This window comes from Eleutherodactylus coqui, chromosome 11 (genome assembly GCF_035609145.1).
Source record: "Eleutherodactylus coqui strain aEleCoq1 chromosome 11, aEleCoq1.hap1, whole genome shotgun sequence".
Classification (NCBI taxonomy): Eukaryota; Metazoa; Chordata; class Amphibia; order Anura; family Eleutherodactylidae; genus Eleutherodactylus; species Eleutherodactylus coqui.
Window position 1 is genome coordinate 24,967,412 of NC_089847.1, and position 18,085 is coordinate 24,985,496.

Consider the following 18,085-nt stretch of genomic DNA (forward strand, 5'->3'; position numbering starts at 1 on the left):
CCAGCTGTTTGTTTGGTAAGACTTTCTACCCAGGAACGAGATATGGCATTTAACATGCGCTTTATTTTTTTATAGCTCTATCTATGCATCGCAGACACGTGTTGTCTGATTGCAGTATTTACTGACTTTATTTAATTCCTTACCCTTCTACCGCTAACCACCTCGCCTTCTGTATGCTTCTGAACTGTGAAATTCATTCCTCCATTTTCCTATAATGCATTAGCATAACTATTTTGTTTCATCCTTCAGGTTGTGAAACTGCTGTTGCGGTATGGAGGCAATCCTCATCAAAGTAACCGAAAGGGAGAGACCCCTTTAAAAGTCGCTAATTCTCCAACAATGGTTAATCTTCTTCTTGGAAAGGGTACCTACACCTCCAGTGAGGAAAGTTCAACTGGTAAGTGGAAACAAACACAATTAATAGTATTCTCTTAAACTGCTCATTTATTTTTGCAAGGCTAGCTTTCTACTATAGTAATCTTGTCTCCCACCAGATCTGACATGTGGCGTGTAGAGAAGTGCTTGCCCAATTGGCGGGTGGGACAGTTGCTGAAGTAACTGCTGTACCACCCAGCAAGTATTGTGTACAAGTCCTAGTCTAATTCATAGGACACCTATACGGAAGGTGCTGGGCGTCAGACAGTTGCTTTTGCAAGTGTCCTACCCAGCATGCAGCAGCGCCTCTCCAATCCCACAGTCAGATTGGATAGGAAAGAAGGGCTGAACGACACTTCTAAATGTTGCCTAATACTTATGAATAGATCTCATTGGATAAAGCAGCTTAAGGCCGGAATTATAATGGCGATATAGAGTTGCTCCCGAGAATCTCGGGCACAACTTGCATCACACAGACCCCCCACACATTGCGAATCCTATTCTCATGCATGAATCAAATGAAAATAGGACCTTGCTTTTTTTTTTTTTCCCCATCTCGCACCATTTGTGTCGGAGGAAAAAGGCCAGTGTGAATAAATCCATTGGAAACAATGGGTTAATACATGTCACGAGTTCTATGCGTCATGTAAACTTGCAGAACTTGTGCGATTTTTCTCGACCGTGTGAATATGGCCTTAAAATTATTCTTGGACACAATTTTATTAAAAAAATGTATTAAAAATTATTAGCTGGCTATATAGATATAGATCTATATAGATATGTTATATAATATATATTTTTTTTTTTACATTTTTAAAAGTATGTTCCTGTGCAGTCTATTTACTTGGCTCTCATTGTTTTTTCTCTTTCTCCTCAAAGCAGAAAGCTCAGAAGAGGAGGATGCTCCTTCGTTTGCACCTTCCAGCTCGGTTGATGGCAATAACACGGACTCGGAGTTTGAAAAGGGCTCTAAGCATAAGGGCAAACACCAGGAGGCGGCCAAAAGCACGCCAGTGAAGGATGAATACGAGTTCGATGAAGATGACGAGGAAGATCGCGTACCTCCTGTTGATGACAAGCATCTGTTGAAAAAAGACTTTCGCAAAGAGACTAAGGCGAACAGTTATATTTCCATTCCAAAAATGGAAGTAAAAACTTATTCTAAAAACACGACTGCACCAAAGAAAGCTGCTCGCCGTATCTTGTCTGACACGTCAGATGAGGAGGAAAATTCCGTCTCTTTAGGGGCTACTGAAACGCTTGTATTGACTGCTCACACTGTTTTACCGAGCAATAAAACCAGGGAGCAGCCTGTGGCCAAGCATAAAGAAAAGAGTAAAGTAAAAAAGAAGCGGAAGAAAGATACAAAAAGTAAAGAAGTGAAGTTTGTAAAGAAAAACAACATTTTTTGTTCCGAGAGCGAAAGCGAAAACTTGGAGAGCGATGTGGAGAACGATATGCTTTCCTTAGACAATTCGAACTGTGTGAAAGACTCTGCCTTAGCCTTGAAGGAGACTTCTTTGTTTAGCTCTTTATCAGCATCTTCTGCATCTTCTCAAGGGAGTTTAGCATCACAGAAGCACAATGCTAATATCCCAGACCAGCACTCCAAACACTGGAGGACAGACAATTGGAAAACTGTTTCTTCTCCAACCTGGTCAGATGTTAGCTCGTTGTCAGATTCCACAAGGACGCGGTTAACTAGCGATTACGATTACTCGTCCGAAGATTCCAGTTTGGAGTCTTTAAAACAGGTTAAAAAGAAGCACGAGCACAAAAAGAAAAGTAACACGCATAATAACATATATGAAAAGAACTCTTTCCATCTTCATGTTGAAGGTGCAATACCCAAATTAGACAAAGAAGGTAAAGTAGTGAAAAAACACAAAACGAAACATAAACACAAGAGTAAAGAAAAAGTTCAAAATCAGACAAGCCAGGATGTAAAGATTCTCAAAAGCTTTTCGATTGACTATGATGACTCGAAGCAGAAATCAGAAAAGTCTATAACTCTAGAGGTCGACGTTCCAGAAAAATTAAAAGTATTAAAACATGATCATGATCACCTCAGGAAAGAAGACAAATCCCTCCCCAAGGTAAAATCCGAGGAAAAGGACTGGTCGTTTAGAGACGAGGGGGGCAAAGTTGCCAAAGAGGAGAAGTCATCGAAGAAGACAAAAGAGGCTAAAGAGAGTAAAACCTTCAAAGAGGATAGAGATCGGTCTAGCAAAACGGAGCGAGAAAAACCTGTCAAGGAGAAATCCCCCAAAGAAGACAAACCTAAAACACACAAAGATGAGAAGAAGAAGAAAGTAAAAGATAAATCCTCCAAATCTGAAAAGAAAGCTGAAGTAAAAGACGAGAAGTCTTCTAAGAATGAGAAAGAGAAGGTAAAGAAGGAAAAATCTCACAAGGAGGAAGCACCTTTTGAAGAGTTTAACAACAAAAGTAATTTTTTAGACAACGAAGAAGCAAAGTATAGTACTTCAGATGACCAAGGGTTATGGATGTCTGAGATGTCTTCAGATTCTTCTTTTGATTTCAAGGCAGAAGATAGCTGGGACTCTTCCCTCACAGATTTTAGGGAGAGCAAAAACGATCTGATCCCAAAGCTTGTAGTGGAATCTGTTAAGGAAGAAGTCAAGGAAAAAGATTCCAAAAGCAAAGACAAAAGGGACTACGGAGATAAACCAGAGAAGGAGGTAGCCCTTAAAAGGAAGGATCGAGACTCTTCTGACAAAAAGAAAGACCAAATAGAATCTCACAAAGGCACCCCATCCTACGCAGCCGAGAAAGACAAGAAACGGAGGGACTCTCTAGAGTGCACAAAAATCCGGAAAGATAAAGATGGCGACTCTATAAGAAGAGATTCTTTGACAAACAAAGATCGAAGAGATTCCAAAGTAAAAGAAGAGTCCTATAAAGAAGAACTGAACGACTACGGGTCAGAGACCTTCTTTAAAGAGAAGTCCGAACAAGAATCTTTTCCCAAAAATTCTGAGACCCGAGAGCGACATCATTCCGGTAAAGAGAAGAGAGACCCTTCTGAAAAAAAGGAGAAACCAAAATCTGAAAAGCATCGAGAAAAATCTAAAGACTCCGAGCGAGAAAAAGCGGAGAAATCTATAGAGAGAAGTCAGAAAGAAAAAGATGCCGATAAAGGGTTGAGAGATAAGAAAGAGTCAAAGGAAAAACACAAAGACAGAAAAGCTTTCTCAGACCAAAAAAATGAGAAAAAAGATAAAACCATCGTTCTAGAAAAAGATTTTAGTGACAAGAAGGATGAAAAGAAAGCAAGGGGGAAAAACTGGTATAGCATCTCTGACATTTTTACGGATGAAAGTGAAGAGGAAGAGCAAAGATTTGTTCCCGGGTTCAAAATCACCGAAGCCTACAATGACTTGCACAGAATGGATAGTTACCATGAGAGGGAGTCAACCATACAAGACAAAGATACATCTCAGGCTGAGAAACACAGGAAGTATTCCAGCGACAAGCAGCATTCTGGGGAGAAGCAAAAAGATCGGGAACAGAAGGAGCGGAAGAAGGAAAAAGGTCAAGGAGAATCTGGGAAAGAGAAAAAAGAGAAGAACGCAGAAAAACACAAAGACAAAAAGGACAAGGATTCTCTTGACAAATACCGCAAGGATAGGGTGTCCCTAGATTCCAACCAAGACAAGAATTGTAAGATTAAAGGTCCTACTGACAAAAAGGACAAGAAGCATCCCGCGGAGGAGAAAATCAAAACTAAACACAAAGAGAAGTCTGATCATTTTAAGGAGAAGAAGTTCTTAAAAAGTGAATCTGAAAAAAGTCTCCTGGAGAAATTGGAGGAAGAAGCGCTCAATGATGACTCAAATGATAAGATTAGTGAAATCTCTTCAGACAGTTTTACAGATCGGGGTCAAGATCCAAGTAACGTGTTTGAGACCGCTGGATTAACCAACATAGATACTGTGGAGGAAAAGTACAAGGATTCTGTGTCCGTGCCTTGCTTAGCAGAGAAGCTAAAAGAGAAAGAGAGAAATAGACACTCTTCGTCATCCTCAAAGAAAAGCCATGAGAAAGATAAGGTGCGGAAAGACAAGTCTGATAAAAAATCTGAGAAAATGGATGATGCCAAGGAGGTTTACAGCAGGCGGGAGTCTCTGCAGTATGAGAAAGAGACTCCCGCGGCAGATGCCGAGACTCTTCCGGTATTCAGTGTTAAGACCGAGACTGAAGAGGAACTGGACAGAAGTGTGGATTACCTGTTTACATCAGAAAAGGAGAGACACGATTCTGAGAGAGATCTTATAAAGAAGTCCGAAAAGGACAAAGTTTACAGCGTGAGCACACCGGCTATAAAAGAGAAGAAAAAGAAAGATAAGCATCGCGAGAAGAGTAAAGATGAAAAGCACAGAGACAAACATTTGGAGGCTTTCTTTAAGCATCACAGGGACGAGTTAAAAAACTCTAGAGACAAAGATACTCCCCAAGTAAACTCAAAAGAGAAATCTAAAGACGACTTGGGAAAATTTAGTGAAAACAGACTGAAAGACAGATCGAAAGAGAACACCGAGAAAGACAAAACGGACAATGTCAAAATCAGTAACGGAAATGAGAAAATACTGATGAAAGAGGTCAACAAGAAAGACAGCAGACCGAGGGAAAAACTTTTGGGCGATGGAGACCTTATGATGACCAGCTTTGAAAGGATGCTTAGCCAAAAAGATCTTGAAATAGAGGAGAGGCACAAAAAGCATAAGGAAAGAATGAAACAAATGGAAAAGATGAGACATCGATCTGGGGATCCGAAGTTGAAAGAGAAAAAAGCTGAAGAATTACGCAAGCGGAGTTTGGATTTGAATACTAAGAAAACCTCTTTGACATCTGACCCCTTTCAAAAAGAAAAGAAGGGTAAAGATTTGCCCCCTTTGATTATACCAGTCCCTGAAAATAAAACTCAAGCAGTCATTGGGAATGACTCTAAAGACTGGCTCAATGGTCCTCAGATTAAGGAAGTACTCACAGCTTCACCAAGACCAGATCAGAATAGGCCAACCGGTGTCCCAACGCCAACATCTGTAATCTCATGCCCAAGCTATGAAGAGGTCATGCAGACCCCTAGAACACCATCTTGTAGCACTGAGGACTATCCAGAGCTGTTGTTTGACTGTTCAGATAGCCAACATACTCTGCCAGTGTCTGCATTGTCTATGAATGCATGCTCGCCGACCTTTTTCGATCGCTATTCAACTACTGGAATGTCAGAAACGCCAAACCAAACACCTACTAAATTATCTTCCTCCATTAACCGAAGCCGTTCCGTCTCTGTGGATGTAAGAAGAGTTCCCGAAGAGGAGTTTCCAGCTTCTGAGATAAAATTTTTCAGACAGCAAAGTGTCCCAGCATCTTCTAGCTTCAGTTCACCCATGCAGGTGATGATAGATGATAAAGTTCAATCTCTTGTGCCTGCAGAGAAGTTTCCATGTTTGTCTCCTGGTTATTACTCACCAGGCTACCCGACTGATGATGTGACTTTTGCACCTGGAGACATTGCAAGTATTGCTCCTTCTCCTGATCGTGTCTACTCTGGTGTGCAAGCAAAGTCCTCTCCTTCAGAAAGAGATGACTTGCTAGAGCCTTCTACTGAAAGTGCCGTTCCGCCAGACCTTGGCTTACAATGTGATTCTGCAGAAGCACAACAAGCTACGGAATCCATTCTTCCTCAAGAACAAAGCTTTTCACCACGAGAGTCTAACTTCATGCAGCAGGAACCGGCCTTTTTAGAAACCGAAAACAACTTTATTCCGGACAATAACAGCTATACTTCTGAACCTGATTTCATACATCCAGAATCGGATTATTTGCACCAAGAACCCGCCTATATTCCTCCACCACCCGCTTTTCTATCGCAGGAGTCTGATTTTATGCCCTCAGAGCCGTCCTTTATACCATCAGAACAAAATTTTGTCATCCATACAGCATCCAATTTCCCACCATCTGAGAATGCTTACTTGCCTCGTGAATCGAGCTTTCACGCCTCACATTCAGAATCCTCCTCTTTTCTACCTCCCGAACCTGCTTTTATTCCACCTCCCCCTGATCCTGGTTTTCTTCCTCCAATTGAGGAAAATGCTTTTGATTCGCCCATTTCCGAACAAAATTTAGGTTGGGTGAGTCCAGCAAATAATAGTAATTCAGAGTCTGTTATGCCGCAGAGTCTAATGGTTAATAATTCAGAGGAACATGAAAACTGGTCGATGAGATCCGATCTTGTAAAGTCACCTCCAAGATTTTCAGAGTCTCCTAAACATTTTTGCCCATCAGACAAAACACTGCCTCCTCCAGTTCCTTTCATTTCATCAGAATCTCCTTACCCAGTTTCTCCTGTTTCATATCCCATGTCTGAAGCAGCTCCTGAGGAATTGAAAGAGGAGGAAGCGGAGGAAGATCTGCCTCAGCCTGAAGACCAGGGCACGTACATGTCTCCTACTCAGCTTCCATCTTTCTTTGATAACTGCAAAACTCAGCCACCGAAGCCACAAACTCTTACGGCAGAGCCCCAGGTTGACACAGAGCCTATTGTAGATACTTTAGCATCTGTCAAAGAAAATTTTGTACAACCTGGTGAAATCCACCCAAATGGTCAGGAAGAGACAGAGCCATGGTCTAATCCATTTTCCTCAGTAGTTGATGACTTGGAATTTGAGCCCTTTTCTTTACCAGATCTCCCTCTTCCAGTCAAAGATGAGAATGAAGCCTGCGATCAGTCAAACATCGCTGTTGAAAGCCCAGCTGGTCTTCCTGTTGGTAATGAAACTAGTGAAATGCATCCCAGTGAAGTAGACCTTACCAAGCCAGCAACTCCTAAGGAACCACCCTGTACTATGGAAATAGTTGACCCACCACCTCAAGTACCGGAGGAGAAGGCTGATGCTATTGAAGAACCTACTTCAGAAACTCCAAAAGTATCTCCACCTTCAAAGCCAGTCTTTGACCCGGCATCATTTCCCGTTCCATTTGTCCAGCTGGAGCAAATCGAGACTAAAGTTCAGGCAAGTCTAAACTCTTCAGAAACCTGCACTCAGGTCTTGCCAAAGAACCTTGAGGTTGTTGACACCAAGGTGAATGAAAGTACTCCGGTAGAAAATGCGGATAGTGAACCAGTTGTGCAAGCGGAGGAGGCCCCTCAGATCAACCCAGTTGTAGATTTTCCAGAACAGACTCCAAAACAGACAGTCGAAGTTCCAAAACCACCTAGAGTGGAGGAGAAACCTTTACGTATGACCCGTAACAGGGCTCTGATGCTCGCCAACCAGAATAAACAAAACTCCACCCCTGCAGAGAAAGAGCAACCGGTAATCACCACACCAACTACCCGTGGCAAGAGTAAAATCAGCGAAGAGGAAGAGCCACAAACACAACACCCACGAAAGAGAAAGCTGCAGAAACCTAACCAGCTCCAGCAGCAGATAATTACCAACACCAGTCAACAAACTCGAGAGATGATACAACAGACTTTGGCTGCCATAGTTGATGCCATCAAGTTGGATGACATTGAGCCATATCACAGCGATCGGTCTAACCCATACTTTGAATATTTGCAAATTAGGAAAAAGATTGAAGAGAAGAGGAAGATCTTGTGCTACATCACTCCTCAAGCACCGCAGTGCTACGCGGAATATGTCACTTATACCGGCTCCTATTTATTGGATGGCAAACCACTCAGCAAGCTTCACATTCCAGTGGTGAGTCGTTGCTACCAATTTTAAAAGGCCACTCCGGGGATTGTTTATTTTTTTATTATGTAGCTATTCCCCTAGTGTATATATAAGTGAGCTAGTGTTACCTTGGTTAGTTCGTTCTCTCCACCTGAAACCCCCAGCCATTTTTCTCAGATGGTCATGTGACTTCAATTCTGACCAGCTCAGATTTTCTTAGTTATGTGTTCTCAAATTAAGTCAGTTTCTCGGTCATGCTATTACATGGATCTAACACAGGAATTGCCTGCGTGGGGCGTACAATCATTCATGTTGCAGTTACTGATGATGATTACACAGTTATAATAGAGGAGATCACAGCTCATCTTTATAACTGTATACTTAGTCTGTAGCTTGTTTAGATGAATTAAACTGCCACCCTGTAGGGAAAAAAATTGGTATAGTTACTGGTGTAGCTGTGCAGATGCATCATGGGATAATGTGATGGTGAAACTAAAATCTCTCACTCTCACGTTGATGCCTGATGAGCATCAGACAGGGGGCTGCACTGCAGGAAAGTGGCTAAAATACACAGAGACCACCACAGTGGCAATCAGACGAGGCAGGCAGGGATGGAAAATTTGTGTTTTCGTCAATGGCCCTTTAAGGTTATAGACAGAAATCTTATTTTGTTATAATCAGAAAAAGCAACATAACTTTGCGACGACTTAGTTAATGTACTGTTTTTGAGTGCACAGCTCCTATACAGACTTGAATCTTCAGGTGTTACGGACTATCACTAACCCACTGAATGTATCAGGTTTTTGTATAAGACGCACACCCTACTTTCCCACCCAAAATTAATTAAAAAAAAGATTTTAATGCTAAAACCATACATAGGCCCCCTGCACACGGGCGAAATTCTGCAGCGGGATTTCCCCCGCCCGCCTGCATAGGATTGCATTACAATACGCAATCCTATGCAGACAGCCGTGATTTGTTCGCGTGCATTTGTCGCGGCATGCTCTATTTCTGTGCGGGTCTCGCAGAAATGTCACCCCTGGGCCGCCCGCTCCGCGCATGCGCTGGCTAGCTGGCACATCAGAGAGTCGGAGCCGCGGGAGAGGTGAGCGCCGCACTGGCCCCTGTAGGGGCTCGGGTCGGGTCCCGCTGCGAGAATTCTTGCAGCAGGATCCGACCCGGCCGTCTGCAGGCGGCCATTATACTGTTCTATGACCACTGTAGGTCCCTGGTAAAATAAATACATAAAAATTTTAAACAAAAAGTCCTAGATAGGCTACATGTAAAAAAATAAAATAAAATACCTAGCAGCCAGCGTTCGGGTCACTGGCGATGCCGCTGCTGCAGGCTTCCGTGTCCTTCATGCTGACAGAAGTTCTTCCTAGAAGCAGGGCTTGAATACCCTGCCTCCAGCAAGCTAATGCTCTGACATCATTAAATGGCTGTGATTGGTTAATCCAGTACGGCTTTCATTGGCTGACGCAGCGCTAACTCCCTGTGTATAAAACGCAGGTTGACTTTTTAAACCCAAAAAAGGCAAAAAACTGCGTCTTATACACAGGAAAATATGGTACCTCGGCCTTCGTAAGAACTGTGGAAACAAAACCACAAGGACATTTTAATCCAGATTATTTGGAATGGATTATTCTGTGGACAGGGGGTAACTATCTGGTGGAGAACTGACAGCTAGGATTCCCATTAGTTAAAAAAAAATAATCAGGGATCCCAAAGGATCCTGGGTGGAGCGGCGGTCATGCGTGTTTACGACTGCTCCATGTATCTCATTGGGACTGCCGAGCTTTACTGGTGGGACAACCCCTTTTTAAGGAATATTCTATGGTATAATTGTTCAAATAGTGCATTGTAAAATGTACTATCATATGATGGATAACACAGGGCTGTGTGGTATATAAATGTATATTGGGGTCTTATTTGATTCGCTCCAAGGACGGTGCTGTATGATGTGTATCCATCACCGAGAATGGATTCCGATCCCAACAGGAGGTGCTGGGAAACATTTACCAAAGGTTTTACTTGCTTTCTGCTTACACAATGTGTTTGCATTGCCTCCACTAAATGGGTCTCCTTCATTGAGTCGTATTCGCATCATGTGATTCATGAAATTGTCATTAAATTATTAACTTCTGTCTTCAGATTGCACCACCTCCATCGTTGTCGGAGCCACTTAAAGAACTGTTCAGGCAGCAGGAAGCCGTTCGAGGGAAGCTCCGTCTACAACACAGCATTGAAAGAGTAGGTGTATACGCCTTTTAGCATTCTGTTGTGGTCTAAAATACTTTTTTAGGGCATGTAAAAGTGAGGACTTATATCCAGTTTATGGATTTTATATACTTTTTCTATCATTTGGTTTCATAGGAGAAACTCATAGTGTCCTGTGAACAGGAGAACCTCAGAGTTCATTGCAGAGCAGCCAGGACGATTGCAAATCAGGCTGTGCCTTTCAGCGCTTGCACCATGTTACTGGACTCGGAGGTGTATAACATGCCTCTGGAAAATCAGGTCAGCACTTTAGTCCTTCTCCCTTTCTGCATCTGGTAAATATGTGCAGCGGTTCTCCGAAGGTCATTGCACTGTGTGCATCCGTTCAGTGACAAGTGGCTCATTACGGTATTACATGCTGTACTTTAGTAATTCAGACAAGTTATGAGAGTTTTTGTAACTTTTTCTGCTCTGTAGGGAGATGAAAACAAGTCCGTCAGAGATCGATTCAACGCTCGCCAGTTCCTGTCCTGGCTACAAGATGTCGATGATAAATACGATAGGATGAAGGTGAGGGGAAACAATTGGCCAAATCCGACATGTAAGGGGCTAACCCCCTTCCTCATACACACAGCCTGTTTTGAGGACTGTCGTCTTAAACACTAGGCGCATATTGTATGCTTCAGATTATTATTGGTAGATATCGGCCTTACAAAAGGCACCTTCCTGCACGGGCAACAATTCTGAGACTGCAAGCTGCTCGCAATTTAGATTCTATTACTGGAGCAGGTCACTGAGGCAATTGGAATTGGTCAGTTTGATCTTCTAGTTGCATTCAATAATGAGACTTTCTCATTACCCAGAATCCAATTTAACCGTCCCAACGATGACCTTGTGCGCAGGCCTTCAATCGCTCCCGTGGAAAAGCTTGCATATTCATCTACAGGGTCACGGAAGTCAGATTTGATATCTGTTCTCTGCCACGGTGATTGCATAGGGAAGCTTGATGTCTGCATATGGACCAGACACAACAACATAAGGTTATGTTCACAGTGTATGTGTGCTGCAGCGCAAAACCGAAAACTGCTTTGTCTGTGGTTACAATGAACGTGCAAAACCTTTTCTACACTGTCCTTCTGTAGCTGTCAGCTGAATGTTTATTCGACCCAACAGCTATTTTTCATCAGGGATCCCACGTTCCTCCTTCTCACTGCGGGTTTAGTGCACTCCCTGCAGTGAGGGGGAGACTGAATGGAGTGCTGGTCGCTCAAGCATGCTGTTGCTCCATTCGCTTTCAGTGGGACTGCGGAGATAGCTGAGCAACAAGCGCTCGGGTATTTCCCTCAGCCTCATTGAAATGAATGGAGCGCCGACCGCACATGCTCAGCCAGCAATCCATTTATTCTGAAGAAGCCCCCCTGAGTAGGGTCGAAAGCTCACAATAACAGCATGTATTTTTGTAAGCCATTAAATGTATCACATCTACAAGATTACTTGGTTTCTCTTACTGGGAACAATCACACAATTCATTCTGATGTCACTGCGGGGGTAGAAGCGACTCCTGCAATGACAGGCAGAGGTGGACACTGGACCCTATTCTTGAAATCGCCTGGGGTCTGTGTTGAGATCCCCCACCGATCAGTAAGTTATCCCTTATACTGTGGATAGGGAATAACTTGCAATCTTCGTACAACCATTTTTAGAGTGTGAATTTGTGCCTGGTAAACAATGAAGGTGACCTCAAGGCCTGATGGTGCTGAGTCAAACCCCCTCTTATCTAGTATTTGATAGCCTACCTAAAAGCCTATCGCTCAAACGATCATCGCTCAAAATTCATTCAAACAGCCAAAAGTGAGTGATAATCTTTACATGTAAACACTTTGTTCACTTGATGTTTTAGCTGTGGTTTTTATCTGGCATAAAAATAGTCGTCAGGCAATTCAGAATTTCTTCCCTTTGAATGGAAATCGTTTTTTGAGTGGCTTGATGACTTGAGGGGAGTAAACGATGTACTCCTGTTTGCCTTGCATACACAATGAGTACATTGTTTCTTCATGCCAGGAGAAGACAATGGAATCCTGCTGGCCAGATCATCCCTCGCATAAACACACGTCCACCTGAGCAAACTAGTTCTACTTCTACTAAAGTGTACTTTAGCTAATGAGAGAAATAAAGAATATTTCAAACCATTTTCTGTATGTGTAATTTTATGCAAAAAAGGTCATCCCTTCGTTCAGTCGTTCAGCCATTTAAACTATAATCGTTGCATGTAGATGGGGCTTAAGGATAGGCCGTCAAGTTTTAAAGAACCAGATAACCCCATTAAGTGTGTGGCTGTTAATATGTAGCTGAAGCAGATGCATTTTGAAGATGTCAGTGTTGCAGTTTTTTAATGTAACTTTGGTCAGTTAAGTTTTGCCGTCTCTCCTTGCAGACGTGTGTATTGATGAGACAGCAGCATGAAGCAGCAGCCTTGAATGCAGTACAGAGGATGGAATGGCAGTTAAAGATGCAGGAGTTGGACCCATCTAGCCACAAGTCCCTGTGCGTCAACGAAGTTCCCTCTTTCTATGTGCCAATGGTGGACGTTAACGATGACTTTGTGCTCTTGCCAGCATGACAAGGCGGACTCCTGAGGTTGTTTTATTTTCTTAACTCAAAACTGGCAAGGGCCGGCCCCCTTGGCTGAGAAGAGCTCAGACTTCACTTGCATCTTTTTGCTTGCTGATGAATCCGCTGCTTAAAAGAGGAGGAAGCATTTTGATAAAACTAATACGGAAACCCCCTCACCCCACCCTTAGAGGAATTGCACTTTCTTCACAGCTTAAACCCACCACTCCATCCCGGTAGCAGGCAGAGCGAGCTACTGTGGAAGGAGCATGCACAGGCGGAGTGACGGGGAGGGGGAGCAAGGGATCAAGGATACCACGTGTGTTTGCCGTTATACACACAGCTGCAAATCTGCTCCTTTGTGCTTCAGAGACATCGCCGAGAAACCCGTGGAGAAAGGTGCAACTGTTCACCATGGTTATTTTATTTTTCTTTTCAGATGTTGATCTGGCTGTTCACGAACTCTTAAAGAACAGATTTTCATTTGACGATCCCTTTTTACTTTTGTTCCATCTTGTCGGTGCGACAAGAAAGAAATCGCCTTCAGCCGCTGACTACCTCATGTCAGCCTTCAAATTGCCGGGCCTCCGATGCTAAGCAGGGATGGTCCGTCGTTCCTTTTAATTTTCAGTTTTTCTCCTGCGCCGTATGCTTCTTGCAGATTCTGCATGTGGTTCATACCGGTTTAGGATTCCAACACTTTAGCCCCCTTTTTACGCTTGAGTCCAAAACGTATCAAGCATTGATTTTAAGAGTCGACTAACGTTCAGTTTGTGTCACTTCCCCCTCCCCCTCCCCCATCCTTGTTATAACATCTTTTAACGTTGGGCATTTTGTTTCTCTTGTTGGAGAACTTAACTTGAAACACTACAGAGCCAATACTCCTATATGTATGAAAAGACAAAAAAAAAAGTATCTGGTAAATTATGTACAGTTTTTATACACATTACCCTATGTACTTTGCTGCCTTCTAGATAAATTATTTTGCAAACACATTACTGCACAGTTGTAAATAACTTATGTACTGTAACATCACTTTCAGTTTTGTGTAAAGAAATAAATGACTTTAAAAAAAACAAACAAAAAACTTTGTAATATAGTTCACCCCAGGCAGCACTTCTCTGAAGAGACGGATTCCAGGAGTGTTTGGGCGACAGATGGGCCAAAAATAAAGTTCTGTTCAGTATTTTGCTAAGTTTTTACGTTTTTTTTCCATATGTGATTTTTTTTTTTTTAGATTTTGTTCACGCCTGGCAGATTTAGTCCTCGCACCCTTGGCGGCGGTATAGACATTGTTCTTCAAAAAGGGACTCGAATACACCATTCCTTCACGATGCTCGGATGTAAAGCTTTTCGGTCTTTTGGGTTTATTTTTCTATTCTCTTGGTACTCCTTAGCTGTTGTATCTGCTGAGCTGCAGCTGGTTTGTATGAGTTGTCAGGTCTGCTTTCAGCACATTTTAGTGATCTGTTGTGAATGTACATTTAGTCCAAATGGAGCTTTCTAGAAGTGTCGCTGACACAGCGTTACGGTGTAGTCGCTGTTAAGGCACTGACTATTACTGCATATGAACCAGCAAAGTGCTAAGGCTGTTGAAGTGCTTTTGGGTAGAGACCAAAGCGGCCGCACACGATTTGCTCTTGGTTCAGCCGTCGAGATCCACTGGCCCCAGCATTAGACCTTTTGACATACAACCTTATGTGATAAGTAGTCAGATCATGTTTGGAGTTGTACCTGCCCCCTTAGCCAGGAGATGGCGGCCTCCTTAAGATCATCACTGCAAGAATGCAGATCCTGAGGAGCTAAGGTGTTATATGCATGGTAGACGATGGCTTAGTGTCACGTCTACATCTCCCTAGTAATCGGCTGCGGTTTACTGTCCGTCTGGGCTATTTGTGCAAACAGTAAAGTGATTTATGGATCATTCAGCTGTTTCTTCTCACCTTTTACGGTTTTTTTTCGTTTTTTTTTTTTACTTGCCCTGAGGCTTCCTCCAGCTTGGCAGGTCGTGATGTTCGCCTTGCATGCCCAATGACTACCACCTGAAAGTTGGATTAAACACGGCTGTCCAGGGATTTCCTGCTGTCTGAGCTGGTATCAGTAGGCACGCTGAAGCTTTGGGATATCTGTGTTTACGCCTCCCTTCTCATAGTTGGTAGCACGTAGACCCACGTAAATGTTTCATTTGCAGCTTTTGTTGGTGTATGAGATTTGGTATAGGCTGCAAGAGTTAATTTTCCAGTATACAGATTTCCCTATACGGTGTATACGCACACTTTCTTTTTTAATCTCTACGGTCTGTAATGAGAAAGTAGATCTAAATCTCCCAAAAGGCTGCAGGGTCAGTAACCATTATATGCTGGGAGCATTAGAGCCCCTCATAAACATTTTTTTTTTTTTATTAAAGAGAAAGTTTTAGACCCGTTAATGGAATTCTTCTATAAGGGGTAGTATGACTAGTGTCGCCAGCAGGGGGAGCAATTACACACAAAGATTACATTTATTGCATACTACAAAACTATTTGGACAAACTAGTTACAATCAGTTGTAGTCTAAGACGACGAGTTATTTGGGCTTTACTATGTTATGTTCTATCTTCAACTCTAGAAAAAAATAGATGAGAATCATTAAACCTAATCCGGATTGAGGGTGCATTCACAATTAGCCGATTTGCTGCGGATTTTGGTGCAGATCTGCAGCTGATTTCATCCTTTCAACTGAATTCAAATTGAACAGGTGAAACCTGCTGCAGATCCACAATACAATCTGCAGCGAATGAGGCTAGTTTCACACGGGCGAGGGCGATATCACAGCTTTGCAATCCATGGAAAGCAGCCTCGCATCCACAGGGATGCAGGGAATCTCCCGCCGTGGCTGCCACAGCCCTCCGCAGCAGAGGATCGCAGAGTTCTCCCATCGTTTTCAATGGGGCCGGCGCTGCTGCATTGAAAACAATGGGCGTTTTTTGCAACAAGATAAGACATATACCGCCCTTTTTTTCCCACATGGCATTGCATTATGGTGCTATGCGAGAAAATAAGTGCTCTTGTGTATGAACCCATTACTAAAAAGAATGGGGTTCATATTTGTGCGAGAATTATGCGTCTCGCAACGCACAAATCTCGCACAATTTTTTCGGCCGTGTGAAAATTGTTTCAATGTGCCCTGAAAGGGCCTTTTTGGCAGGGTAACACCTCTGGGCAGATCTTTGGTAACAAACAATGCGCTGGATCTCTCTACAATCTAACGCCAGGCACCCTGCGGGGTTCAGTATGTGTGGGGACTCGTACACGTCCTCCATGCATGTTAACAGAGAAGATCCTGACCACCATTATTGACTTCTGCCAGCCTCTTTGGATGGGGTGCGGTGACATGGACTTACCTGTACGGTCATTGCAGTGACAAACCAGATTAGGGCTGAACAGCTGAGTAATCAATTCAATCTAGTTATATGGAGATATATTGCTAACAACTGCATGTTTTCAGAAGTGTTGCTAGGCGATCCATCCGTAGCAACCAGTCTGTCAGATCTGACAGGTCTTCGGTGATTGCTGCAGATCGGAGAGGTTTACGGGGTTTTAGTCTTCTACCATATATATTTGACTTTACATGGAAAACCTATTGACTGCAGCAACATAAGCTTCTAACGGGTTCCTAAGAGGAATCAGTACTCCGCACACCAGGTATGTAGGTAGGTGACAGACCGCTATAGTGGGCTTAGAATTGAGCTGGGAGCCTCTTTGCTGCCCTCGTCTTTCCAATCTCCACGGGTTTTTTTTGTTTTTTTTTTTAATTTACCAAGTTTTAACATTTTATTAAATGTTCGCTGTTTGGGGTTTTTTATATTGAATGTCTATTGTTGGAAATAGGATGATGATTTTTTTTCCTTTTCAGATTAACCCTTTCCAATTCCAGGGCACGAGTCTTTCCGCAATCAAAAAAGGTTAAAAACAAAACAAAAGTAGCAACTATTATTTATTCTTCTCACCTGTGGTAATGTTGATTTCATGTCTCAGCAGATTGTAAATTTCCCTCATGTAATGGTTCTACGAGACATTGTACATATGTGTAAATATCGAGCTAGCAGGTCGCTCCACACCCTTTGTTACAATTCACTTCCGTACAGTGTGTGGATTGATACAGCAGCCAGATAGCGTTCTTGGTAAATGTAACAATGTAATTTTTTTATTCTTTTTATTTTCCACTTGTTTGTGTACATATTGTTTTGGCAGTGCTGGTGCTGCCTTTGCACTGCGCTGCCCTTTTTTTGCGGTTCAATCATTCAGCTGTATACAACTTCCTGCAGAATACAACACAGTTAAAAAAAAATAAAAATAGAAAAAAAAAAGAAAAATGTTATTTTCTACAAATTGCATGTACAGAACGAAGGCCAGAAATGCTCTTGTCCCTCAGAGATATTGTTCATAAATAAATTAAACAAAAAAAATCCAAGTCTCTGTGTTTTATTCATCATTGGAAGAATCGTGGTTTGTAGATGAGCTCATGTGGTGTCCTAGTCTGCACATACAGGGTGGGCCGCAGAAAAGTAGCCCGCCTCTGGCAATACTGGGGCAGGAAGAATGAGCAAGGGGATTGTTTTTTGTTTTATTTTTCCAAAGCTTTATTCATTTATCCATATGTTACAACAGATGCTGAAAGTTGTCCCCATTCACTTCTATGCACCTTTGGGCAAGTCACAACATGTTGGCTGTTACTGCCCGCAGCTCTTCAACAGTGATGCTGCAGATAGTGTTCGAGATGTTTTCTTTGAGTTCATGCAGATTGTTGCCATACACTTCCTGTTAAATTTCTTCAACTGGCAGGGACAGCCTCAGAGTTGATTTTTAAAGGCTATTTGCTGTTCAATGTCATGGACATCCAGACTGACTGAAGCCTCTGCTTCTTCATGTTTGCAGCAGACCCGGTTTGGCGCCATTTTTTAATAGTGTTTTAGCATGTGGTTTTATACCTGGGTGGTACTTGGTGAAAGACTCTTGCGGTTCCTTAATTGTTGCACTTCGCGCCTAGCCTTCCACAATAACTATTCACCATTGCCCATAGCAAGCAATCACAGCGCAGCTTTAATTTCTTATACTGCGGAGGTAAAATTAAAGGACTATGTACGCCTCCTCTAAAGAATGTAGTGCTGGGTTTGGAAACGGGCTGCTTTTCTG

The 18,085-nt window shown here is 42.7% G+C and overlaps 1 protein-coding gene across 3 annotated transcripts in view; it reads left to right on the top strand.

The window, feature by feature from the left end:
* ANKRD11 (ankyrin repeat domain containing 11) overlaps nucleotides 1–17,363 on the top strand; it is a 187,086-nt gene extending 169,723 nt beyond the window's left edge. For 2 of the 3 annotated variants that reach the window (XM_066582959.1, XM_066582961.1), the window contains 6 exons: nucleotides 250–397; nucleotides 1,255–8,108; nucleotides 10,236–10,334; nucleotides 10,458–10,601; nucleotides 10,779–10,871; nucleotides 12,736–17,363. In XM_066582959.1, coding sequence (XP_066439056.1) covers nucleotides 250–397; nucleotides 1,255–8,108; nucleotides 10,236–10,334; nucleotides 10,458–10,601; nucleotides 10,779–10,871; nucleotides 12,736–12,921 — 7,524 coding nt within the window. In that variant the 3' untranslated portion in view covers nucleotides 12,922–17,363. The remainder of the gene's footprint in view (nucleotides 1–249; nucleotides 398–1,254; nucleotides 8,109–10,235; nucleotides 10,335–10,457; nucleotides 10,602–10,778; nucleotides 10,872–12,735) is intronic. The other variant, XM_066582962.1, reaches the window with a different exon arrangement.
* The last annotated feature ends 722 nt before the right edge of the window (nucleotides 17,364–18,085 follow it).